Here is a 25606-nt window from a genome sequence, read left to right as displayed (position 1 = left end):
GAGTCATGGATAGGCATTGTCAGCCTTGCTTGTGAGACATTGAATTCCCTCTCCATCCCTTCCTGCCATTTGTTTAGCCAAAGGTGATTTGCTACTTTGTTCTCTCCCTGTCCTCCTTCAGTGAGATTCCCCTCCCACATTCAATCTTGTTAACAGCAATCAGAATGCAATGCATCTGCTAGCCTGAGCCCAGTGCATGATCCTGTGAGCTTTGTTCCTCAGCTAGGTCTTTCGGTAGATCAGGTTCCTTCCTCAAGGCTTTTTTGCTGGCTGCAACATGATATGTATCAGGAAGTCACACGCACATGGGCTAGGGAAGAAAAGCAAATTCTCTGCCTCTCCCATGGAAAATGCCTGTGTGTACTATCACTGCTCTCTCCTTTTACTGCAGTAGGTTCAGTTAGCAAGATCCAAATAACACAGCATGTTGTAATCCTCCTCTTCTTCTTTGCAGTTCTGGCATCAAAGGTGCAAAGGAGAGAAGAGACTCCTCCCCATGCTCCAGCATGTGTCCAATGAAAATAGGGATGTCCCATTCCATAATGATAATTTTACTATTTATATCCCACACATCTTACTGAGTTGCTCTAGCCTCTCTGGGCTTCTTCCAACATATATAAAAACATAATAAAACATTAAACATTTTTTAAAAAAACAACCCCTTCCCTATACAGTATTGCCTTCAGACAGCTCAGGGGTTGGATAACTCCATACCATCCAATATTTCTACAATGAAAATAGGGACATCCTAAGGAAAAGTGGGACACTGCAGGATCAAATCAGAAACTGGGACGACTTCTCTAATCCAGGACGTATTTGGAAAATAGGGACATTGGAGGGTCTGTCACTCTCCTTTGCACCTCTGAGAGCAGTGCAATGCTGTAGGGGGTTTGTAGAAGATAGTCCATTCCATTCCCAGAATCTCTCTTCCCTGCTCCACTCAGAGCACACAATGTTCTCTGGCCATGGACCACATGCTTCAGTGAGCTGTTTCTGGGTTTCCCCCAAGTCACCTAGGTTTTTAAATTTATTTGTATTTCTACAAACCTTGGGGTTGTTGCATTGGAACGGCAGTTTTCTTCAATGGGCTTTTGGCCATTTAAACAGGTGCTTGTCTGACAGCAAGACAGGAATTTGTCCCCTGGTTCGCCTCTTGGAGTTTATCCATATACACTTCCTCTTCTCCCACTGCATTTCCCCTGGGGAAAACCACTTTAGTGCTCAGCTGGAGGAAACGGCAATCAGGTTTTCTGCTGATTACTGTTTGTTCTGATTTAGAGCTAAAGAGCAGCTTTTCCCTGGGAAAGGAGTGAGGCAAGGGGGAAATCACTTGGATCCATGCCTAGAAAGCATTGGTCAAATGGAAAACCACTCTGATATGTGCTTTCTAGTTATGGGACAAGCAGAAATGGTTAAAAAAACACACACACCCTAACAATCATTTGGCTATTTCCCAACAGGTTTCTATCCACTGAATCAGGGGGTGCTACTCAAGTAAAGCTCTCAGAAAAAATCAAGAGAGATCTACAAAGGTCTAGGATCAGCACCTTACCTCTTGTTATCTGCCAAGCCAAGGGGTTAATCATGCAAAGCAGCCTCACAGAAATCTGGCTTTTGCAGTTATGTGCATGATGTTAAAAAGAATAAATAAATCTGCAGGTCCTGCAGTGGTTCTCCTCTGATATGATCCATGTCCCTGGCTTAGTCTTTCAGTTTGAGATGGTTGAGGCTAAATGTAAAGAGGAAACAAGGAGAACTCTGACTTCCAATGGAGAAACAAGGATTTTATAGTTAGTTTTGGAAGTCCTTTGAGATGCCAAAACAATATACAAGCTCGGTGGACCTAATTAAAATCTGAGTTGTCAAATACTGAGAAAATTCAAAACAGTAAATAGAATACAATTCGTAAATAGAGCATGACACTGAGAACCACCTTCTGTCCTCTATCCAAGGAGCTAAAGTTTGCTTTTAATCTAAAGCTTTTTAGATAGGCTGTGTTTTTTTACAGTTCTGTGTTCCACTTCAGCTTGTGATGTTTGTGCATGTGTGTATGTGTGAATCTTTGCAGTAGTACCCTACTTAGTTTTCGTTAACATTAGTGGTTAATTCATTAGTAGTTATTTATATTAATTATTTTGTCTTGTTTTCCCATCCAGTACCTACTGGTATCCAGCCTATTATCTGTTCGTTTCTCTGTCCTTTGCCAATTAATCATTCCCTTCCTTAAAGTCAGTAAATTGGTAAATAAATAAGTAAACATTGTTTGTTGCCCGTGTTTTATCTTAGTTGGCTAGTGCACCCTCCACCCTCCATTTTGGCCGCAGTCTTAGTTGTTTGTTTCTTGTGTTTGTTCCATGTAAGTATCGCAAGGCCTCAGATGTGACCTCGGAGACCCTGCGAGGTCTCAGAACCAATGTCCAAGGCCCTGCCAGCATCTGAACACGACCTCCAGTAGAAACTGGAAATCTCATCGGAGGTCTCATGAGGCCTCGGATGTAACCTCTGAGACCCCGAAAGGCCTCGTAAGCACTGCTGTGCCACCAACACAACATGAAGTCATGAAGTTGTGACATCATGACGTCACGTTACATCACAGGCGTCATTGGGCACTCATAACCTAGGGGCTCAGGTCAGCACTCCTGTGTGTAGCTATGGTGCACAGTCAAAGGGGGCAGAGGGAGGTGCTGGCAATAGCAGCACCACTGACCAGATTGGTATGCCTCCAGTCAAAGCTAACCCATCCTTCTCATTGTGGTGGTGGGAGCAAGCCACAGCCACAGTTGGAATGGCCAATGACCAGTGGTAATGGGAGTTGTAGTCCAATAATATCTGGGCATTTTCCATCCCTGCTTTACATCAATTCCTCAAAAACAGTCCTCAAACTCAAAATTCTAAAAGAGCAATAAATGGAAAGATTTGCTATTCAAAAAAAATAAATAAATCAGAATTGCATTCTGAAATTCTGCCAGATGTTGAAGAATGATAGTGTTGTATAGACAGTAAAATGCATGCAATATATAGGATAGGGCTGTGCACAAATAGCCTCTCAAATTTCTCTGCCATATTTCCGGATAGACAAATTGGTGGGCTATTTTACTAAATTTCTGCAGGGACTGTCAGGGGCAGGGACCACAGTATCTCAGAAGTGGGGCCCAACTTTAGCAGTGGGAGCAGCACAGCTTCTTTTCTTTTTTTAATGAATTTAAAAATTGCTGCCACTGGAAATGGCAATAGCAGTTGCAGCAGGCAGTGAGGCAGCACAGGCATGGTGGCACTGCTCACATGCCTTCCCAATGCCAAGTGTCACTGCCAGTTCCAGAGAGGGAGAGGGAGAAGATGACTCAGGCAAGGGAAAGTCAGTGCTTTGATGCCTCAGCACAGAGACAATTCAATGCTTTTGCTACTGTGGCTGCATCACCCCTTCACCCTCAACAGCAGAAGCAATACTCCATTAATGCCCAGTATTTGGAAAGCAGTAATTGTGCTGGGTACAATTATGGGGACGCAGGTGGCGCTGTGGGTAAAACCTCAGCACCTAGGACTTGCCGATCGTATGGTCAGCGGTTCGAATCCCCGCGGCGGGGTGCGCTCCCGTCGTTCGGTCCCAGCACCTGCCAACCTAGCAGTTCGAAAGCACCTCTGGGTGCAAGTAGATAAATAGGGACCGCTTACCAGCGGGAAAGTAAACGGCGTTCCATGTGCTGCACTGGCTCGCCAGATGCAGCTTGTCACACTGGCCACGTGACCCGGAAGTGTCTGCGGACAGCGCTGACCCCCGGCCTATAGAGTGAGATGAGTGCACAACCCTAGAGTCTGTCAAGACTGGCCTGGGATGATGGCAGCCTGACCAACATCCTCACCACCAGCGCAACACCTACCCACCCAGTTCCTCAAATCTACCTGGATTTGTCATTTATTTATTTATTTCACCAAGCTTTTATACCACTCAAAACAGAAAAAAGAATATCAGAAATTGCCTTAGAAAAATCACATCTCAGAAATTTAGGCTCAGCTCCAGTATCACCCATAGATAGGTTGTGAGAGGGCAGACAAATGCGCAGGATTTTTATAAGGTAAAATTGGTTTTTTAAAATGACTTAAGTATAAAAAGGTTAAAAACTGGGGATAAGAACTTGTTGAATTTATAATTTGAATTGGAATATAAGAAGGGGAGGTGTGGGGAAGTCAGGGAAATATGTTATAGAAAATAAGGATTGCAAACTGTACATGTTTTTAATTTTTCTTTTTGTTATTTTCGTTTTGGCTTTTTAAAATGGAAAATTCTTAATAAATATTTAATTAAAAAAAAGACAAATGCGCAGGACTGAGGAAAATCATAATAATCCGCACCATATGAATGTTTGCTACTGTGGCCTCTGGTGAAAGATTTTCTTACTCAGTCTTTTCTTCAGGGCTCTTTTCACCTCCTCATTTCTCAGACTGTAGATGACGGGGTTCACCATGGGGATCACAATGGTGTAGAAGACGGACACAATCTTGTCTTGCTCCACTGCCTCAATGCCTCCAGGCTGCACATACATGAAGGTCAAGGACCCGTAATACAGTACAACGGCAGTCAGGTGTGAGGCACAGGTTGAGAAGGTCTTCTGTCTGCCTGTGGATGACCGCATCCTCAAGATGGTGGAAATGATGTAACCATAGGAGATAAGAACAATAATTGCATTCCCTACCACTACAAAAGTGGAAAGGGCGAAGAGTACAACCTTGGAAACATAGTTGTCTGAGCAGGAAAGCCGCAACAAAGGAGGGATGTCACAGTAGAAGGAACTGATTTCATTGGGACCACAGAAGGAGAGCCTAAAGACACCACTTGTGTGGACAATGGCAATAAAAAGTCCCACCAGGTAGCTCCCAGCCACAAGCTGAAGGCACACATTTCTGGCCATGGCAATAGGATAAACCAGTGGTTTGCAGATGGCAACAAAACGGTCATAAGCCATAGCAGCCAGAAGGTAGCACTCTGTTGTAGCATAGAGGGTGAAGAACCACATCTGGGTCGCACATGCATTGTACGAAATCACCTTCCTATTTGTAAGGAGGTCCCACAACAGCCTGGGAATGATAGTGGAGGAGTAGCAAATGTCAATGAAGGACAGGTTGCTGAGGAAAAAGTACATTGGAGATTGCAAAATGGGATCTGTCTGGATTAACACAATCATACCCAGATTTCCCATCACTGTTAGGAGGTAGATTAGTAGAAAGAGCAAAAACAAGGGTATCTCCACTTCAGAATGATCTGTGAATCCTAAAAGAATGAACTCAGACACCTGGGTTCTGTTCACCTCTTGCATTTCTCCAATATGATTAACTTTCAGTCAGGAATGACAGCTAAAATTAGGATAGATAAGGGGAAGGATTGGAAAGCAAAGTGAAAAGCTGAGGTAATACAAGGGAGTGCATTGCAAACCATCTTTTAAAACTGTGATTTCCATTATTGGAAATATACTTTTCAAAAACACCTGTTCCTGTTGCATAATGACCAAGGTGTTGGAGAAGCAGTTGAGATGGTTGCCCTAATTGTTTCTCCAACTGTCTGCAAGCCTGGCTAGGCTTTTATAAGGGAGAAAGTCATGTGTGTGTTCTGTGAGCGACAAAGAAATGGAGAGAGGTAGGGTGGTGTGTGTGTGTGCATGTACATGATTGTGGCTCCAACAAAGCATGGCGCAAAGGAGAAAGGGGGAGGATCACAAAGGGCTTTGTTCTCCTGCTGCTCTCCTTCCCACCTCTGAAAACAGTGCAGCCCTGTAGGCACCTGGTGAGCAAGTGGGAAGTTAAGATGGGTTAGAGTAGACAGGGTTAGCCAGTGAAGAGAGCAAGTTCACAGCCCAGAGTATTTTATCAATGTACGCCCCACTTTCAGCCATAGCTCTCTTAATGGATGACTATGTCCCTTTGAAACTGTATGGAGCAGGATACTCCATTCCATTCCCACTGTCTCTTTCCCACTCTTCCCTGAATAAACAGTGTTCTCTGGCCACTGATCATGCTCAGTTTTCATTGGTCTGTTTTTGTATTTTTCCCCAAGTTAACCAGGTTTGCTTGTTTTTTGCTATATCTACAAATCTTTCGGTTCCCCCAAAGTCTGCTGACACCTCTCTCATGGCTGGCGTTACAGTTTTGGCTCCATAAGGATTGACGCTTGAAGAATGAGTTCTGGACTGGTATAGATTGGGGTGGGAAATGGAGGGAAAGTGTCCCCAAAAGATGAATGTCACCGACCAATTTCATATGTAATATCTGGTCCATTCACTAAATAGTTTACCTAGTTTGATAGCCTGTTTTGTTATTTGAGCAAGAAGACAAAAAATCACTCTTTACACTCAGCAAATTTCTGCAGCGGGTACAAGGACACACAAACTGCATTGAAATTGCAATAAGTCTCTTTCAATAGATATCTGGCCAAATTAAACAGGGGCTTGTCTGATGGTAAGATATGAATTTGTCTCTTGGTGTGCTTAAAACAAAAGCCTTAACTCAATCCTTTGGCTATTTCCCAATGGAATCAGGGGCTGCTACTAATTTATAGCTCTCAGAAAACCAGGAGTGCTCTACAAAGGTTTGATTAGCACCTTACCTTGTAGCTTTAGCAGTGACGTGCATGAAATAAAAAAGTTTTGTAGATCATTCAGTGATTCTCCTCTGATATGGTCCATGTTTCTGGTTTAATCTTTCAGTTTTAGCCGGTCAAGGCTTAATATTAAAAGGAGTCAAGGGGAGTGTGACTTCCAATGGAGAAACAAGGATTTTATAGTTGGTTTTGGAAGTCTCTTTGGATATCATAACAATATAAATGCTCTGTGGACCTAATTAAAATATCTTGTTGCCACATCTTGAGAAAAGTCAAATTAGACACTGAGAACAACCCTCTATCACCATCCAAGTTTATTTATTTATTTAGATCTTTTTAACCCCATTCTTCAACTGACAAAAGTCTCTGTGAGCAGCTTACAAATATCAGTGGTAAGACAGTCTTTAACCCCAGGCTTGCAGACTAAAGCAACAGCAAAAAAGGAAAAGGGGGTGTAAGGCAAACACTTGGAAAGGTAGTATTAGAAGGCTGTCTGCAAGTCTTTGACTTCACCAGCCTTGCCTACCTCTTCAGTGAAATGGATGTTAGCATCTAGAAAAAGAAAACATTAAATGTGGATAAATCCACATACATATATAGGAATAGTAGTATTCCCCAATTTTTTTCAAGCTACACCCACTCATGGCAGTTATTTGGGGTCAAGAACCATCCCTGCCACCAGGAGCCCACCTCACTCACTCATTCAAAATCCCAAATTTACTATTGGGCTCAGTCTGGCATAAAAGGTTGGTCACCACTGATTTAAAGAATTGGGAGGTGCAAGGGCTGGGGGAGTTAAGTGGTGCTAAGATGCAAAGGAGAAGAGCAGAGAGGATAATGAACAGTGTATTCCAGCCACTGACCATGTTCTTCATTGGTCTGTTTTTGTGTCTTCCCCAAGCCACCCAGGTTTGTTGTCTTTTGGATACTTCTACAATCCTTTGGGTTTTCCCACCCAAAGCCAGCTGATACATATTTGCAACATAAGGATTGACAGTTGAGAAATGGGTTCTCTGCTGGTATATATTGGACTGGAGAATGGAGTTAATGGATTCCAAAACAATGACTACCAGAAACCAATGTCCTAAATAAAGTTTGATTCCTTCGCCAAGTATATTGCCTATGTTTTGACATTCCAACTAGAAAACAAAAGAGAACTCTTTACAATCAATCAATTTCCTCAATGGGTACAAGAACACATTGAAACTGTAGTAAATTTCCTTCAGTAGGCTTTTGGCCAATTAAACAGGTGTTTTATCTGAGGGCAAGACAAGAATTTTTCCTGGGGTCTTTGTGTTTTGAAATACCCTAACTAACTTAAAACAAGGGCTGCTACTTCTTTAAATCTTTCAGAAAACCAATAGAGCTCTAGAAAGGTCTATGACCAGAACCTTACCATTTGTTCTTTGACAAGTCAAGGGATTAATCATGCAGACCACACACTGAATTAGATGTTACAACAAAAACCAAACTAATACAGAACTGGTACAAAACAAATGTTAGGAATACCAAATACAGTGGTACTTAATTCATTCCTGAGGTCCGTACTTAACCTGAAACTGTTCTTAACCTGAAGCACCACTTTAGCTAATGGGGCCTCCTGCTGCTGTCACGCCGCCAGAGCACGATTTCTGTTCTCATCCTGAAGCAAAGTTCTTAACCTGAAGCACTACTTCTGGGTTAGCAGAGTCTGTAACCTGAAGCGTATGTAACCTGAAGCGTATGTAACCAGAGGTACCACTGTAGAGTCATATTTCATTGAGACTTGCCACCCCCATGATTGGCATATTATATACAGTAAGTAACAAATGGCCACAAAATGGAAGCAAGATCCATAGGTTTACCTAGATCTAGATGTACCCTTAATGTATAAGTCAGTTTCTCAAAAATGGGAACAAGCATTATTTTATAGAACCAAATATTTAAAGAAAAACCTGAGGACACCTTCCAGCCCTGTGATATTGTCAAATGAGCAGCTCCTATTAGGGGAAAAAATGTAAGTGGCTTGTTTATTTATTTATTTATTATTTATTTATTGAATTTATATACCACCCTATACCCAGGGGTCTTAGGGCAGTTCACAGAATTACATATTAAGTCTGTATTAAACAAATCAAAAATGGATAAAAGTCATAGTTACGGGTTTAAAGGCAACAGTTCACCTATTATTTCAGAAATTTCTTTCATTAACTCTTCTCAAAATTCGTATACATGTTTGCAAGACCACTGCATGTGCTCTTTCAATACATACCTTCAAACACATAGGGGACCCAAATTTAGATATATGTACAAGATGGGCTGGGGTCAAGACCCATCAATGGGCTACTTTTAAGGAGATTTCTCATGTATTTCTGGAGACAAATCAAAAAGGAGTAGGAAGCCATAGTTCAATTCCTGGCATGTTGCAGCAGAGCTGGGAATGTACCTAGCCTGAAATGGGGAAACAGTGATATTTTCTCTCTCTCCAGAAAAACGAGTTCTGATATATTTTGGCTCAAATCCAATATTGTGTGAGACAAAGGTGCAAGATAGGACAACATTTTAACAACAAGAACCACATGAATATTCACTGCTTTTGCTGCGGGAGTAAGATATTATTGCTTAGTCTTTTCTTCAGGGCTCTTTTCACCTCCTCATTCCTCAGACTGTAGATCATGGGGTTCACCAAGGGGATCACAATGGTGTAGAAGACGGACACAATCTTGTCTTGCTCCACTGCTTCAATGCCTCCAGGCTGCACATACATGAAGGTCAAGGACCCGTAATACAGTACAACGGCAGTCAGGTGTGAGGCACAGGTTGAGAAGGTCTTCTGTCTGCCTGTGGATGACCGCATCCTCAAGATGGCAGAGATGACATAAGCATAGGACACAAGAACAATAATTGCATTCCCTACCACAACAAAAGTGGAAAGGACGAAGAGTACAACCTTGGAAACATAGTTGTCTGAGCAGGAGAGTCGCAACAAAGGAGGGATGTCACAATAGAAGGAGCTAATTACATTGGGACCACAGAAAGACAAACTAAAGGTCCCACAGGTGTGAACAATAGCATTCACAAGCCCCACCAAGTAGCACCCAGCCACAAGCTGAAGACAGATGTTTCTGGCCATGGCAATAGGATAAACCAGTGGTTTGCAGATGGCAACAAAACGGTCATAAGCCATAGCAGCCAGAACGTAGCACTCTGTTGTAGCATAGAGGGTGAAGCACCACATCTGGGTTGCACATTCATTGTATGAAATCACCTTCCTCTCTGTAAGGAGATCATACAGCAGCCTGGGAATTATGATGGAGGAGTAGCAAATGTCAATGAAGGACAGGTTGCTGAGGAAAAAATACATTGGAGACTGCAAAAGGGAGTCTGTCTGGATCAACACAATCATACCCAGATTTCCCATCACTGTCAGTAGGTAAATTAATAGGAAGAGCAAAAACAAGGGTATCTCCACTTCAGAACGATCTGTGAATCCTGAGAGAATGAACTCAGACACCTGGGTCCTGTTCCCCTCTTCCATTCTTCCAGTATGGTTAACCATCGATCAGTAATGAGGGCTAAAATTAGGATAGATAAGAGAAAACATTGAAAATAATAGTGAAAACCTGAGATAATATAAGAGTGTGCATTGGAAACATTTTTTTTTTTAAAAAAAGAATGTGATTTTCATTTATATAATTTGGAAAAATATTTTTCATGTTGCACTATGAACCAAACTCCACTTACATTAGGCAAATGCATGGCCACTCCAGAGTTAATTTTATATTTGTGTACATTCATCAAAATAAAAAAGACAGGAGGGGCTTTAATGAGTGTGTGCCACCATTTCAGATTTTCTTTACCACTCTCAACTCTTCAGGGACCAACTGGTCATGCCTTCCTTTCATCACGCAGCCCCCACTGGAGGATTTGTACTGCCTCATCACAAGCCTGGGTTTGCATGAAATTATCATGGTGTATGGGAGCAAAAGAGAATGGAGGTTGCACACCAGCCATGGCCATGACCTGGGAATGAGAAGGCAAAGGCACTGAGAAGGGTAAGGTGGTGGTTTTAAAGAAAGGCAGACATTTGAGTAAAGCATGGATAGAGGAAACAGAGAATGAAGAGGTGGATTTAAACAATTGTTGCTGTTGTCGTTTAGTCGTTTAGTCGTGTCCGACTCAATGGTTCCTCTTCATCAATGGTTCCTCTTCATCCTGGAGAAGAGTGACTAGTGGGGTGCCACAGGGTTCTGTCTTGGGCCCGGTCTTATTCAACATCTTTATCAACAACTTGGATGATGGACTCAAGGGCATCTTGATCAAATTTGCAGATGACACCAAACTGGGAGGGGTGGCTAACACCCCAGAGGACAGGATCACACTTCAAAACGACCTTGACAGATTAGAGAACTGGGCAAAAACAAACAAGATGAACTTTAACAGGGAGAAATGTAAAGTATTGCACTTGGGCAAAAAAAATGAGAGGCTCAAATACAAGATGGGTGACACCTGGCTTGAGAGCAGTACATGTGAAAAGGATCTAGGAGTCTTGGTTGACCACAAACTTGACATGAGCCAACAGTGTGACGCGGCAGCTAAAAAAGCCAATGCAATTCTGGGCTGCATCAATAGGAGTATAGCATCTAGATCAAGGGAAGTAATAGTGCCACTGTATTCTGCTCTGGTCAGACCTCACCTGGAGTACTGTGTCCAGTTCTGGGCACCACAGTTCAAGAAGGACACTGACAAACTAGAACGTGTCCAGAGGAGGGCAACCAAAATGGTCAAAGGCCTGGAAACGATGCCTTATGAGGAATGGCTAAGGGAGCTGGGCATGTTTAGCCTGGAGAAGAGGAGGTTAAGGGGTGATATGACAGTCCTGTTCAAATATATAAAAGGATGTCATATAGAGGAGGGAGAAAGGTTGTTTTCTGCTGTTCCTGAGAAGCGGACACGGAGCAATGGATCCAAACTACAAGAAAGAAGGTTCCACCTAAACATTAGGAAGAACTTCCTGACAGTAAGAGCTGTTCGACAGTGGAATTTGCTGCCAAGGAGTGTGGTGGAGTCTCCTACTTTGGAGGTCTTTAAGCAGAGGCTTGACAACCATATGTCAGGAGTGCTCTGATGGTGTTTCCTGCTTGGCAGGGGGTTGGACTCGATGGCCCTTGTGGTCTATTCCAACTCTATGATTCTATGATTCTATGACTCTTCGTGACCCCATGGACCAGAGCACGCCAAGCACTCCTGTCTTCCACTGCCTCCCGCAGTTTGGTCAAACTCATGCTGGTAGCTTCGAGAACACTATCCAACCATCTCGTCCTCTGTCATCCCCTTCTCCTTGTGCCCTCCATCTTTCCCAACATCAGGGTCTTTCCCAGGGAGTCTTCTCTTCTCATGAGGTGGCCAAAGTATTGGAGTCTCAGCTTCACGATCTGTCCTTCCAGTGAGCACTCAGGGCTGATTTCCTTAAGAATGGAGAGGTTTGATCTTCTTGCAGTCCATGGGACTCTCAAGAGTCTCCTCCAGCACCATAATTCAAAAGCATCAATTCTCCAGTAATCATACTGGAAGAATTTAAACAATAGCAGAGGTTTAAGTAAAGTACCTTCTTACAATGGAATATATGAGGGCTCCACACCCTTTATATCTCACACATGAGATATGTGTGAGATAATGAAATAAAAAATAGTGACTATTTTAAACAATGACAGAACTTTGAGTGAAGCAGGGGTGGAGAAACACTGAGAGGAAAATTGTGGTTTTAAACAAGAACAGATGTTTGAGTAAAGCGGGAATGGAAAGACATAGAGGGAATTGCCCATTTTAAAACAACAACTGGGGTTTAAGTAAAGCAGAGATTGAATGATACAGAGGAAAGTTGTGGTTTTAAATGACAGCAGAGGTTTGGGGAAAGCCAAGATGGAAAAATGCCAAATTTAAAACAACAGAGGCTTGAATAAAGCAGGCATGTAGAAAAATTGAGAGAGGGAAAGGAGTGATCTTGAACAATGACAGAGGTCTGAGTAGAGTAAGCAGGGATAGGTGACACTGAGGGTGGGGAAAAGCAGTTTTAAGCCAAAATTAAAGCTGTTTACTCCATTCAGTGTGCCCCCCCCACTAAATTCAGAAATCACAGTTTAGTAAGCCCTGCATCCTCAACTAGATACTCATTGGTTTCCAGCTACTCAAACTAACTGAAAACAAAAGATTCAAAGTTCATTAAAATGGATATTTACCTAATTTTTTTAAAAAACACATTTCAGTAATGGCAACTACTATTCTTGCGGAAGAAAGATTATTCCTTCCCCATAAAAACTCAGCATGTATATTATAGGATCTGATTGCATCACCTCAGCCTTACCTGTAGTCAAACAGAATTTTCTTCATATTGTGCACTGATTCTAGAGGCTATGAGTGTACATGTGTTTTAAAGAACTGATTCTAGAGGTGATGAGAGTATATGTACTTATCGAACAACAGAAAGCCTTGGGGGCAACTTCCCATGACACTCATCCTAGAGAGACCACGCAGTAAGAATCACCATCTTGTTAGTCTCATCGGGTAATTGTAATGTGTGACACAATGCTGATTCCTTCCTTGCTCTGAAGCAGGGATGGGGTCCTGAGGCCCTTCAGATGTCGCTAGACTCTCAATCTTCTCCAGCAATCATGGCCAATAGTCAGGGATGATGGGAGTTGCATTCCAGTAATATCTTTGTGGCCCCCTTCCGAGATTACAGACTGACTTTGCAGATATGCCTCCATGCCAGGGCTATCAGCATCTTTTGAGTAAAGCTTGGATAGAGGAAACTGAGAAGGAAGTGGTGGATTTAATGATTTGTACTTTTTTGAAATGATTTGTACTTTTTTGAAATGATTTGTACTTTTTTGAAATGGGTCAAGGCTTTCCTGACCAGAAAGGCAGGTGCTGCTTCAGTAGTCAAAGCTCTACTGAAGGATATCATCCCCCAGTTTGGAGGTCCTCAAATAACAGAGCCAGATTTGGGATCCCACTTCAATAATCAAGCTGTTTAAACAGTGCTTACATCCTTGGGAATAACCCAGCAACTGCATCCACTGCATTGCCCACAGTTATCAGGGCTTGTTGAGAAAACTACTGGGAAAATTAAGGTGGGATTGGAAAAACTTGGTGAAGAAACATAGCTTAGAATCACCTCAATGGTAGGTACAAGCCTGAGCCCCTATGAAGTCCTCTTTGGAAGATTATTTCAGTTAACTGGGCCATTATGCATTCTATATGCTTCACTAATGGGAGGAGATTAAAAATTGGCTGAACATGTTGAAGAACTCCAGAATGCATTGACTCTCACTCTTGCGCTCTTTAGGAATACTCAGTCCTGGCCTCTGGATGTGGCCCTGTATGATCTGCAACCTTGTGACTGGGTCCTCGTAGAGAAGGTAATAAGAAAGAAAGAGCCACAGTGGGATAGCCCTCATCAGGAACTTCTGGCCATTCATCCTTCTGTAAAATGGGAAGGAAACAACACCTGGATTTGCTGCATGCAAGTTAAAATGAGTTCCTGGCCTGTTGCAGTTTTTACCCTGGAGGTTAGAGGAACACTGGGTGCCTCGGGGGAGCACAGCTAAGGGACTGACCTGCTAAGGGAAAAGGTCACTCCAGAACCAGACCATAGAATTACAAGAACGAGAAGCACAAATGGAGTTGGAGGAATCACAGATATTCCCCTTGAGGCTATGCAGATGACCAAACTGAAGCATTTCTCCAGAAAGACTGGTAAACTGAAACAAACTGTTTCCCTTTTGGAAGGCCAACTATTGATAGAGAAAATACTAAGATAGAAGATTTTTCAAACTTTCCATCTGAATGATCTGGACCTGAACGTCACCAGGGAGTTTCTCGCCCTTGGTGGAATCATAGTCTTTGGTGGGTGGTTGCATTATTATTTGTGGTACTTACTCCTTTGTTTTTTATATTTCTTTTTGGTTGGACTTAACATGTACTATAAATTTGTTGTTGCTTTTAAGTCTTTTTAGTTGTTGTTTTTTAAATCTTATACTTATGAACTGCCTTGAGATCTACAGATGAAGGGTGGTATACAAATTTAATAAATGAAATTTATTGCAATGTTTAATTCTTTGTCAGAAAACTATATCTCAACAAAATGAAAGGTGGGGTTTATTGCAAATACAGAGTATTGCAATGCAGCCTTTCTTCTGTACAGAGGATGATGGGAAGGACTTCAACTAATTTAAAGAAAATTTGGATGAAACCACTACAGTGGTATCTCGGGTTAAGAACTTAATTCGTTCCGGAGGTCCGTTCTTAACCTGAAACTGCTCTTAACCCGAAGCACCACTTTAGCTAATGGGGCCTCCCGCCGCCACTGCATGATTTCTGTTCTCATCCTGAAGCAAAGATCTTAACCCGAGGTACTATTTCTGGGTTAGCGGAGTCTGTAACCTGAAGCGTCTGTAACCTGAAACATCTGTAACCTGAGGTACCACTGTATGTGGCAAGGGTTGGAAGGATTCTGTTCTCCAGTATGATTTGTCACCAAGCATTGGGGTGATAGTATATTTCTGTTTTGCTTGGAGTCAGCAAATGCAACCGGCCCTATAGTTGGCATGTTATTGGCATGTTATTGCAGGCTGCCTGTTAAATGTGTTAAAATGGTGGGAATGGATGGTGGGAAATAAATGAATCAAACCCTCTAGGAAGTTACAAGGAACAGAAAACAATTCCAAAGGGCCATGCAACTACAATAATAGCAGAGGACCAGAATGGATACTGTATGGTTTCCCAGAATCCAATTTGACTATTTGATTAAGCCCTGAGAAAGGTTGGGTATTTAAAGATAAAATAAGTGCAAACTTCTCAATTCCTCAGTCCTTTTCTTTATATTTTTGGCAAGAGGCAATGTGTTGTGCTATGGATAACTCAGGTTTTAATATTTTAGGCTGGGAGCAAAATTGTAACTGGTATAGGAATACAGTGGTACCTCGGGTTAAGAATTTAATTTGTTCTGGAGGTCCATTCTTACCCTGAAACTGTTCTTAACCTGAGGTACCACTTTAGCTAATGGGGCCTCCGGCTGCCGCATCACTGGAGCACAAGTTCTGTTCTCATCCTGAAGCAAAGTTCTTAACCCGAGGTACTACTTCAGGGTTAGCGGAGTCTGTAACCTGAAGCATCTGTAACCCAAAGTACCACTGTAGTAAGTATAGGGGAAATTCACATGGCTTACCCCTCCACATGAATATTCATTCTCTATATTTTATTTGTGGACAAATAACATATAGAAGGTTATTTATGGGATGGAGGAGAAGGGTGCACAAGGCACTCATTCTAAGGGATCCATGACATCACTGAAAAAGAGAGGTACCATTGCTTTCAAAACAGTGCTGGTTGATGGGTTTCCCCTAGCAGCAGGTTGAGTGTGGCTAGTCCAATTTTAGTATATGTGCTGCCAAAGCGAGCACAAGTGTGGCTAGTCCAAAGGCAGGTAAAGGATTTAGCAATAGGGGAGGAGAAGACAAAGAAAGAACAAGATAACCACAAAACCAGTGAAGTTGAGAATCAGTCAAGTCTCATTCTCAAGCATTTTCTAGGGGATCTCATAACCTTGGTTGGCTTCAGGAATTTCATGAAAGAATAATTTATTAATTCATACAGGAAGACTCATCTTTCTATATTGTTTGACTTCCATTTTGTTGCTTTTACACTTGCCAAATTTTATAAATTAAGAAAAACCATTGCAGGGATAGCAAAGAACTTCCTTATACATTATTTTCTGGAAGCAACAAACTAGTGTGAACCATGGAAAGCAGTAATGATGACGGTTGTGTAAAGGACTGCAGGCCTTCCTGGGCCATCTGCCAGGCTGCCTGTTCACTCATCCCACCCACCTACTCACTCAGCTAAGCCGTCTGCTCGTTCAGACCCCAGGCTTCCCTCTGTTGTGCAATCATGGAAGCAAACAAACAGGCGGGTGGCAGCATCACAGGGAACAGGTGAAAGCCCACCTGGACTGCCTGCCCGACAGTGTGTTTGCTTATTCTGCTGGCCTGCTCATTCACATAGTCATCCTATCAGCTTTGCTCGTTCCATCCACTGTTGTCATGCTGCAGTTCACATGGTCACCTATTGGCGGCCACACAAACTGCAGCATGATGACTTTTTCCCTTCTAAAAATATTTAAATATAAACACAGTTATGGCCTATCGCTTCTAATTATTGGCAGCCACTTTATCAATAACCCACCCAGGTGTTCGTATTCCCATGTTGCCTCTGGATGGCAGATAGGCTCTCCTACAATTATTAACTTTTCACTCTCCCAGTAGTGTTACATCAGTGTTTCTCAAACTCGGGTCTCCAGCTAGCAGGACAAGTGGTCAGGGTTGATGGGAGTTGTAGTCCAAAAACAGCTGGAGACCCAAGTCTGGGAAACACTGTGTTACATTCTCTTTGCCACACTAATGAACGGAAACAACAACTATAAACCACTGGTGTTATGCCACTTTGATGTACAGTTTCCATACAGATTTAGGAGATGTGTGTGATGTCAGAGTACAGGCAATGGCATGTAGACAGAACATGATGTATTGACAATATTCAGGATACAGAGGTTGACAAATATAGTAAATTGATTAGCTACAGCTCTGGCCTTGGTTCACTTGTAGGATTAAATGATCCTCATTTACTTAACAATCTTGGTTCTAATTAGTAACTTCTTCAATAACTTGTGGCTTGCCCTGTGAGTCTTTATTAAAACAAACATTTCCTGGATTCTGCACCCCAGAGAAGACAAGCAAATGAATAAATAATTGTGTACAAAGGACATTATTAGGAGGATATTAGTGTTGGCATTCTTTGCTGATAAAGTCCTATTATTTTTAATTGCAACATACAGAACTCTGTAGCACAGTCTATAATTATTCCCTATGGGCTTTGTTTGTTCCATAACAAAATAACCCTTAGAGTATTTGTCACACTATGGAATGATATGATGCAAAATACATCTTAAAAGTGTACATGTGGAGTTTGGATGAGTATTGAAAATGCATTGAAAATCAACTGGAATCAGTATTTATGAAAGGCAGTATATAAAGGCCTCAAACAATAAATACATTAATAAGTAGTTAATGGTATGGACCATAACAAGGGAAAAGTTGTTGCTCAGATAATTTCCTAGCATATTTTGATGAAATAAAAACCCATCTAAATGATACATATTTTTTACCTGAAGGGAAAATTTTCCCCATGATTCTCAACTTTCAACTTTGTACATTAATTGAAGGTTAGGTATTCTCACCTCCATGGCATTAAAATAATTTCACAGACCTCTGTTTTTAATGCAGATTTTGTTTCAAGTCTTTATCATGCTTATTTTTGAAGATAGTCACTTCAGAATTGGTGAGGGAACATATTAGTGACTTTTTCTGAAGTAGAGTTACTATCTTGAAATCAGACCATGTGATCTGACCATGTGGCCAGCATGACTAAGCCGCTTCTGGCGAACGAGAGCAGCACACGGAAATGCTGTTTACCTTACCGCTGGATCAGTACCTATTTATCTACTTGCACTTCGACATGCTTTCGAACTGCTAGGTTGGCAGGAGCTGGGACCAAGCAACAGGAGCTCACCCCGTTGTGGGGATTCGAACCGCTGACCTTTTGATCAGCAAGTCCTAGGCTCTGTGGTTTAACCCACAGTGCCACCCGCATTCACTTTGTAGTTGTGTCTTAATTAATGTGGCCTTGTAGTGGGTCAGTGAAGTGCACTTACTGTTCCTCTTTCTTACCTGAATCACACAGGCAAAAAAACACCCAAGGGTGGGAATGGCAGCCTTCTACTGCCAAGGGTTGCATTCCTTTGGTGGAAATTTGTTGGCATGGAGGGCACATGCCCAGGGTGGACAGAGGCAGCGCAAATGATAGGCAAAGTTTTCTGAATGAACTAATTGAACATAAAGTGTCCCACTCCAGTTTTCAACATGGCTGCCTCAGGTATGGAGCTGACAGGCTGTCTGTGTAAGATGGCTGCCTAATTCCTCTTAGCTTGCCCTACCCACCTCACCTTCGCAGTTCCCCTCTTTCAGCCAGCACTAGCAGACGGAGGGGGAGAAACTTGTTGCTTTGGGGATGCTCTGACTAGGAGTACCCATTGCTCTGTTAATCTTCATCTAACCCAGTGAGTTTTTATAATTTTTACTGCATTCATTCTCTGTGCCATTGTAATTATTTGAAAGAGTAACTTTTACCCCTAGAGAAGACACAAGTTTTAATAGATTGTGTTCCTTTCTAAGCATACATCAGTTGAGAAGTATTTTGTCAGTTTTATAGAGAAGGCTAAAGAAGCAGTATCTGGCAATGCAGACTAATTCTCCATTTTTCTGAAGCAGGTTACAATATTACTATTTTCTGGAACTGGCAGTACAGGCTTTGCCTTTCCTCACTTCTCCTCTTCATCTCCTGTTCTGAAATTGTCTGGTGATGTCTGAGGGCAATCACACCACTGTGACAGAGTTCATTTTTGTAGGCTTCACAGATGATCCAGCCTAGAGGTTATCCTCTTTGTGGTGTTCTTATTGAACTACCTGGCAAATTTGGTTGGGAATGTGGGCAAGATCCTCTTGATCCTCCTGGATGAGCAGCTTCACACACCCATGTACTTCTTCATCTGCCAGCTCTCAGTAATGGACCTGGGCTACTCCACTGCCATTGCCCCAAACATGCTGGCTGACTTCCTGTGGCAACGTAAGGCCATCTCCTTCTCCAGTTGTGTCATTCAGTTTGTGTTTTTTGTGATATTTGTGGATGCTGAATGTTACACCTTGGCTGCCATGGCATATGACCGCTATGCTGCTATCTGCCGCCCTCTCCATTACTCCTCGGTCATGTCAAATAAGGTGTGTGTGGTGCTAGGGATTAGTTGCTACTTTGCAGGTCTGATGAGTATGGTGGCCCACACCAGTCTCACATTCAGCCTAGATTTCTGTGGGCCCAACGTTATCAACCACTTCTTCTGTGAGATCCCTCCACTCATAGCATTGTCTTGTTCTGACACTTCCATCAGTGAAATCCTCCTCTTCTTCTTCTGTGGAGTCAACGAGTTCAGCACCATCATTGTCATCCTTATCTCCTGTCTCTTCATCTTCGCTGCCATCTTGAGGATCCGCTCTGCTGAGGGCAGACGTAAAGCCTTCTCTACCTGTGCTTCCCACCTCACCGGGGTCACCCTCTTTTATGGGACAGTTATGTTTATGTATCTGAGGCCACCATCAAGCTACTCATTAGATCAGGACAAATGGGTCTTTGTGTTCTACACACTCATGAACCCCACACTGAACCCTCTAATCTACAGCCTGAGGAACAAGGATGTGAAGGAAGCATTTAGAAGAAAGCCACTTCCGAGGTGGAGAGTAGGTGGGGTTGCGGGCCCACCCCCCTCCCACTCACGCGGGGGCTGGCTCAATCGGCGGGCTGGGGACGCGTGACCTGGCTCATTTAAGGCCGGTGCGCCCGGGGACTGCCCTCTTTGCCCCGTACCACCTGCCTGGTTTTCCCATCCCACCCACCCTTTAGGGTTAGCTAGCTTTGACCTTGCTATGGACTCCGGTTGGTCGCCGCAAGGGGCCTGGTAGGAATTTTTCCAACTTGGCGCACTTCCAGCCTTTTGGTTTTTTCGCCTACCTCGTAGCAAATGTCACAGCTTCCTCGGTATTGGCGGTTAGGCATTGGCAGAGGTAATTGTTATGCAAATGAAGGGGGAGGGAAGCGCCATACCTTCCCCCAATGAAAAGGGTAGTCCGGTAGAGGACTCTGGGGGGCGTTGCCCTGTCCGAAACCTAGGGAGGTGAGAGCCCACAGCACACCCCCGAGTGGTGACACCTGTGGGATCCTAGTTGGCGTACTTCAACAGGACCCCCACGGCTGGTGGATAACCCTTCCCGGTCTCCATGCCGGGTAGTCGATAGGAGCCAGTGCCTAAGGCCAATACCTTCCAATTCTTGTAATCAATAAAGTTGTGGCCTTTTATGCCCATTAATCTTAAATAATGTGTCCAGTGTCTTCATTTCACATGGGGGGAGGGGACTTGCCACGCAATCATCAACAAGAAAATGTTTTCACACTAACTCTGGTTATAACTATGAGGTGGTTCATAAAGATTGATGAGGAAAGGGATGCACTGTGTACCTAGTAGAGCAGAGTTATTCTGTGAAGTCCTGGTTATCTACACAGCCGTACCTTGGTTTTCGAACAGAATGTGTTCTGGAAGTCCGTTCAACTTCCAAAATGTTCAGAAACCAAGGTGCAACTTCCGATTGGCTGCAGGAGCATCCTGAAGCCAATTGGAAGCTGCAGAAGCTGCACCGGACATTCAGCTTCCGAGGCAAAGTTTGCAAACCGGAACACCTACTTCCGGGTTTGTGGTGTTCGAGTTCCGAGTTGTTTGTAAACTAAGCTGTTCGAAAACCAAGGTATGATTGTATACCAAATACGGTAAGTCTATTTAAAGGAGGAAATGTATAAGGAATGGTACATAGGCTGGCTAATAAAGAACTGTTGTCATAATGTCTTTCAATATGAGTGTATGTATGTTTCCTGATGGAGCCTTTGGATGCAGAGGCAGCATACAACTAAATACCAGCTGCTAGGGACAAATAATAAGGGAAGCTGTTGTCTTCATGTCCCACTTGTGAACTTTCCAGAGGCATCCAGTTAGGCACTTTTGAAGCAGAATACTGAACACAATGGACTGCTGATCCAATTCAGCGTGGGAGGTGTATGTGTGTGTTTGTGTGTGGGGTGTTTCTATGTTGCTTTTCATTCAAATGAATCTCAAAGCGGCTTAAGAACAACAACATGATAGAACATAATAGAACATCACAAATACAACATAAATCGTATAGTATAATTAACAAATAATCAGTGAAACAATTACAATCTATAAAACACTGTCAACCAAGCAATGACGTAAAAATAAACTAAACATCACAATTAAAGCAAAAGTCATATTTTATGATTACCAAATAATATAGCATTAGTAATCTATAAAATAATATTCGGAACACTTAACAAAATAGCAACCAGAACATAAACTAAGCACTGTTATGTTAATACACATAATCTCCCACCCCTATGACTCATAATCTTGCACTCTCTTCAGCTCATTAGAATACACATACACATAACGCCTGCAGCAGCAACTCCCTTCTGAAGGTTCCTCAGGCTAGAGGTGGGGTGGCAAAGGTGAAACCAACAAACTCCTGATAGCAAACAGGGTGTGTATCCCCTAACAGTTCTTCTTCTTCTTCTTCTTCTTCTTCTTCTTCTTCTTCGTCTTCGTCTTCGTCTTCGTCTTCGTCTTCTTCTTCTTCTGGAAACAGCTCCCTTATGAAGGTTCCTAGGGCTTGAGGATAGGGCAAAGATGGTGGAAAAGCCATTACCTTCTGGCCAACACAGAGTCTCTCACCCCTCAATGGATATATTCTGAAATACAGGAGGACTACAGCATAGGACTAAGCTTCCAACTTTAGGTTTAAAAGAAATAGGCTGCTGGGCTATGGTATATAACATCATATACTTAAAGTATTTAGGTGGTCATTCCCTTTCCCCAGAGAATCATGGAAGAAGTTGTAGTTCTGTGAGGTGGGGGACATGAATGTCTAACAGTGACTTCTCATTAAGTACCCACTCAAAATATAATTTCAATGATCTTTGGAGGAATCCATGGCAGTTTTAATTATGAGGTACTCTACTTCCAGAAGAGGAACTTCAAAGGAAGCACCATCCACATTTGGCTGAGGAGGATGCTGTGACATATTGGGAGGACTGAGTCAATTCTAGGTATAATTTTCTGTATAACAGCACAAAATTTGTGTTGCTGAGGAAAGGTTCAAGAGAAAGAACTTCAATTAACATCTTTAATTATCTCTGTAAGGATGAAAGGGAGAAAGTGACAAGGGGAGTACCCTTGAGAAGTATTTTTAATGGCTTCCTGTGGAGCCATGTAATCCTTGCATCAGCCATCTGGGGTTCTGAGCTGGATAAATAAATACCACCTTTCTGACTTGCCAGTTTACAACAGCTAAGAAGCAGAGGAGAGGACAAAAGTATGGACTGAGCATCTAACTTTCAGGTGGGATAAAGTTTTTCAAAGCAGGAGGGGCTCAAGGTTGTGTAAGTAGATATGTGAACCCAAGCTAGCTCAGGGAATTTTGGGAATTTGAGAAGACAAGGTTTCTGCTTGAGGAATCCCCTAGCAAACATTGTCCATGCTAGAGAGTCCACCTTGCTTAGAATTCTTACTCAAGTTGACATTGAAAGCCAAGCAAGAATCTCCTGAAAGCAGTTGTTGTTGTTGTTGTCGTGCTAATAGAATTGGGCAACAGATAGGCACAACAATATTTAACAACCCAAATGCTGTGCTCTTCCAAGGGTAGTCTGGTTAAAATGGCTGGTGAGTAAGATGCAGTGATGGCCACTGACCTGGATGGCTTTAAAAGAGGATTAGACAAATTTATAGAAGAAAAGGCTATCAGTGGCTGCTATGCACGGTGGTTATGTTCTACCTTCACTGTTACAGGCAGCAATACTATTTGCTGTGAATCACAAATGAGGAGAGTGTCATTTCATTCATGTCCTGCTTGTGGACTTTCCATAGGCATGTGGTTGGCTGCTGTGATAGCAGAATGCTGAACTTAAGAGGCCTTCAACCTAATTCAGCAGGGGTTGGCTTTGCTTCTTAATGTTTACATATTCAAAACCAGGACAATTTCAGGGTCATTATCTTCTTTTATAGCAGGCAGAGCTATCAATTCAGGGGGATCTGCACAGGGAATATTTACTTCAGTGGAATCTGGAATAAGTCATGCAAACAGGGTGCTACAGAGACCATGGATATAACCCAGAGAACTAGTAGGACAATGGAAGGTTCCAGGCCCTGTGCTGCTCTCATGGTTCTCTCAGGGAAGGTTGGGTAGAAGGCCAGAAGATCCATTAGCTCCCAGGAAGAAGAGATGGTAGCAGGAGAAGAGTAACATCAGGAGAGTATAGATGCTTCCTCCCCTTCTCCCACAGATTAGTGATTTGGGGGAAAATTGTTGAAGATCTTTCATAACACCAGATTCCTCCTATGTCAGGGAAAGAGGGGAAGGAGTGTCTTATAGGAGCTATTCACCCAGAAGTCCCGTTTTTTAGCCTAACCCTATCTGCCATGGTGGAAAAGATTGCAGAAGCCTCATATCCTCAATCAACTGCACCAGTTACATAAATGTGCCCCTGGATGTGTTTCCCTTTTTACTGCACTCTCTGGCTACACTTTTCTAGATCCACATGCAAAGTATATGAAAAAAATTATTCACTCTATTGGGATCTGGTAAGAAATGGAGCTACCAGCATGGGTTTGACCAAACTGCAGGAGGCAGAGGAAGACAGGAGTGCCTGGCGTGCTCTGGTCCATGGGGTCACGAAGAGTCGGACACGACTAAATGACTAAACAACAACAACAAATGGAGCAAATAATGGTCAAGACTTTATAAAGCAGCATATTCTATCTGTGGCTTTAACTAAGGCAGGCTTTGATTCCAATCAGGGAAACGAATGAATAAAAATGTTTAATTATTGTACTTTCCTCCATATAATAAAATAACTGCTTTCTTTTCTTTAGGAAGAAACACTGAATGTGATAGTTTATGTTCCTTTCATAACATTGACTAAGGGGACTTGAAGTGATTGGTGGACCCAGTTGCAGAAGGAGTGCTGTATTCTCTGTCCAGCAGGGCAGACTGCCTTTCTCCCATTCTATTGCTCTACACTACAAAGCATTTCTTCTGACTCAAGTAGTGTCTTCTGTCTTCTGTCCGGATCCCAAGATCCCCAATTTGTCTTCAGCCACGATGGCTGAGGGCAATCATAGCCAGGTGACAGAGTTCATTTTCTTGGGCTTCACGGATAATCCACGCCTCGAAATGGCTCTCTTTGTGGTCTTTCTTTTCATCTACCTGGCAGATGTGGTAGGAAATGTGGGCATGATCCTCCTGATCACCGTAGATGAGCAACTCCACACACCCATGTATTTCTTCCTTTGCCACCTCTCCTTAGTGGATCTGGGCTACTCTACTGCCATTGCCCCACGCATGCTGGCTGACTTCTTACGCCAGCGAAAAATTATCTCCTTCTCCAGCTGTGCCACACAGTTTGCATTTTTTGTAGGTTTTGTGGATGCTGAATGCTATGTCTTGGCTGCCATGGCATATGACCGCTATGTGGCCATCTGCCGTCCTCTCCATTATACCACAGTCATGTCAAAGCAGGTTTGCCTGGTACTGGCTATTGGTTCCTACGTAGCAGGTCTAATAAGCCTGGTGTCCCATACCAGCCTGACTTTCAGTTTAGATTACTGTGGCTCCAATATCATCAATCATTTCTTCTGTGAGATCCCCCCACTCCTAGCATTGTCTTGCTCTGACACCTACATGAGTGAGATCCTCCTCTTCAGCCTCTGTGGCTTCATCGAGTTCAGCACCATCCTTATCATCCTTATCTCCTACCTCTTCATCTTTGCTGCCATCATGAGGATCCGCTCTGCTGAAGGCAGACGTAAGGCCTTCTCTACATGTGCTTCCCATCTCATTGGAGTCACCCTCTTTTATGGGACAGTTATGTTTATGTATCTGAGACCGACATCCAGTTACTCATTAGATCAGGACAAATGGGCCTCTGTGTTCTACACGGTTGTGATTCCTATGCTCAACCCTCTAATATACAGCCTTAGGAACAAAGATGTGAAGGAAGCTTTTAGAAGAGTTGTCAGCAGAAAAGTTTTAACCCAGTAATATCTTCTCTCAGTGCTCTTTCTAGTCAATTCTGCTTGTCCTTTGCCTAGAAAGCACAGGTCTGAGCAGTTTCCCACTTGTCTCAAACTTTCTAGGCATGGGTCCAAATGATTTTGCATTTGCCTCCCACTGTCCTCCAGAAAACCCACTCCTTAGTGCTAAATCTGAAGAAACAGTAACCTGTGGAAAATTCAATTGCTGTTTGTTCTGATTC

The 25606-nt window shown here is 42.8% G+C and overlaps 4 protein-coding genes across 4 annotated transcripts; 2 read left to right on the top strand and 2 right to left on the bottom strand.

Annotated features, from left to right (window-relative positions):
• Positions 1-4364: 4364 nt before the first annotated feature.
• Positions 4365-5312, bottom strand: LOC310714165 (olfactory receptor 5AR1-like; the record flags this gene model as incomplete). Its single annotated transcript, XM_083519305.1, has 1 exon — positions 4365-5312. One exon carries the CDS (start codon positions 5310-5312, stop codon positions 4365-4367), a length of 948 nt encoding a protein of 315 aa, XP_083375431.1.
• Positions 5313-9155: 3843 nt separating this feature from the next.
• Positions 9156-10106, bottom strand: LOC310689302 (olfactory receptor 5AR1-like; the record flags this gene model as incomplete). The annotated part of the gene is made up of 1 exon (XM_083466855.1): positions 9156-10106. One exon carries the CDS (start codon positions 10104-10106, stop codon positions 9156-9158), a length of 951 nt encoding a protein of 316 aa, XP_083322981.1.
• Positions 10107-19045: 8939 nt separating this feature from the next.
• Positions 19046-20049, top strand: LOC310689299 (olfactory receptor 5AR1-like; the record flags this gene model as incomplete). Its single annotated transcript, XM_083466836.1, is given in 2 exon segments — positions 19046-19106; positions 19109-20049. Coding segments are annotated over 2 exon segments (1002 nt in total).
• Positions 20050-24453: 4404 nt separating this feature from the next.
• LOC310685754 (olfactory receptor 5AR1-like) lies at positions 24454-25392 on the top strand (the record flags this gene model as incomplete). The annotated part of the gene is made up of 1 exon (XM_083458624.1): positions 24454-25392. The coding sequence occupies one exon, from the start codon at positions 24454-24456 to the stop codon at positions 25390-25392; it is 939 nt and encodes a 312-aa protein (XP_083314750.1).
• Positions 25393-25606: the final 214 nt, after the last annotated feature.

Source organism: Podarcis liolepis (assembly GCF_965112155.1).
Source record: "Podarcis liolepis genome assembly, chromosome: 1".
Taxonomy (NCBI): domain Eukaryota; kingdom Metazoa; phylum Chordata; class Lepidosauria; order Squamata; family Lacertidae; genus Podarcis; species Podarcis liolepis.
This window is presented reverse-complemented; position numbering and strand designations above follow the sequence as displayed.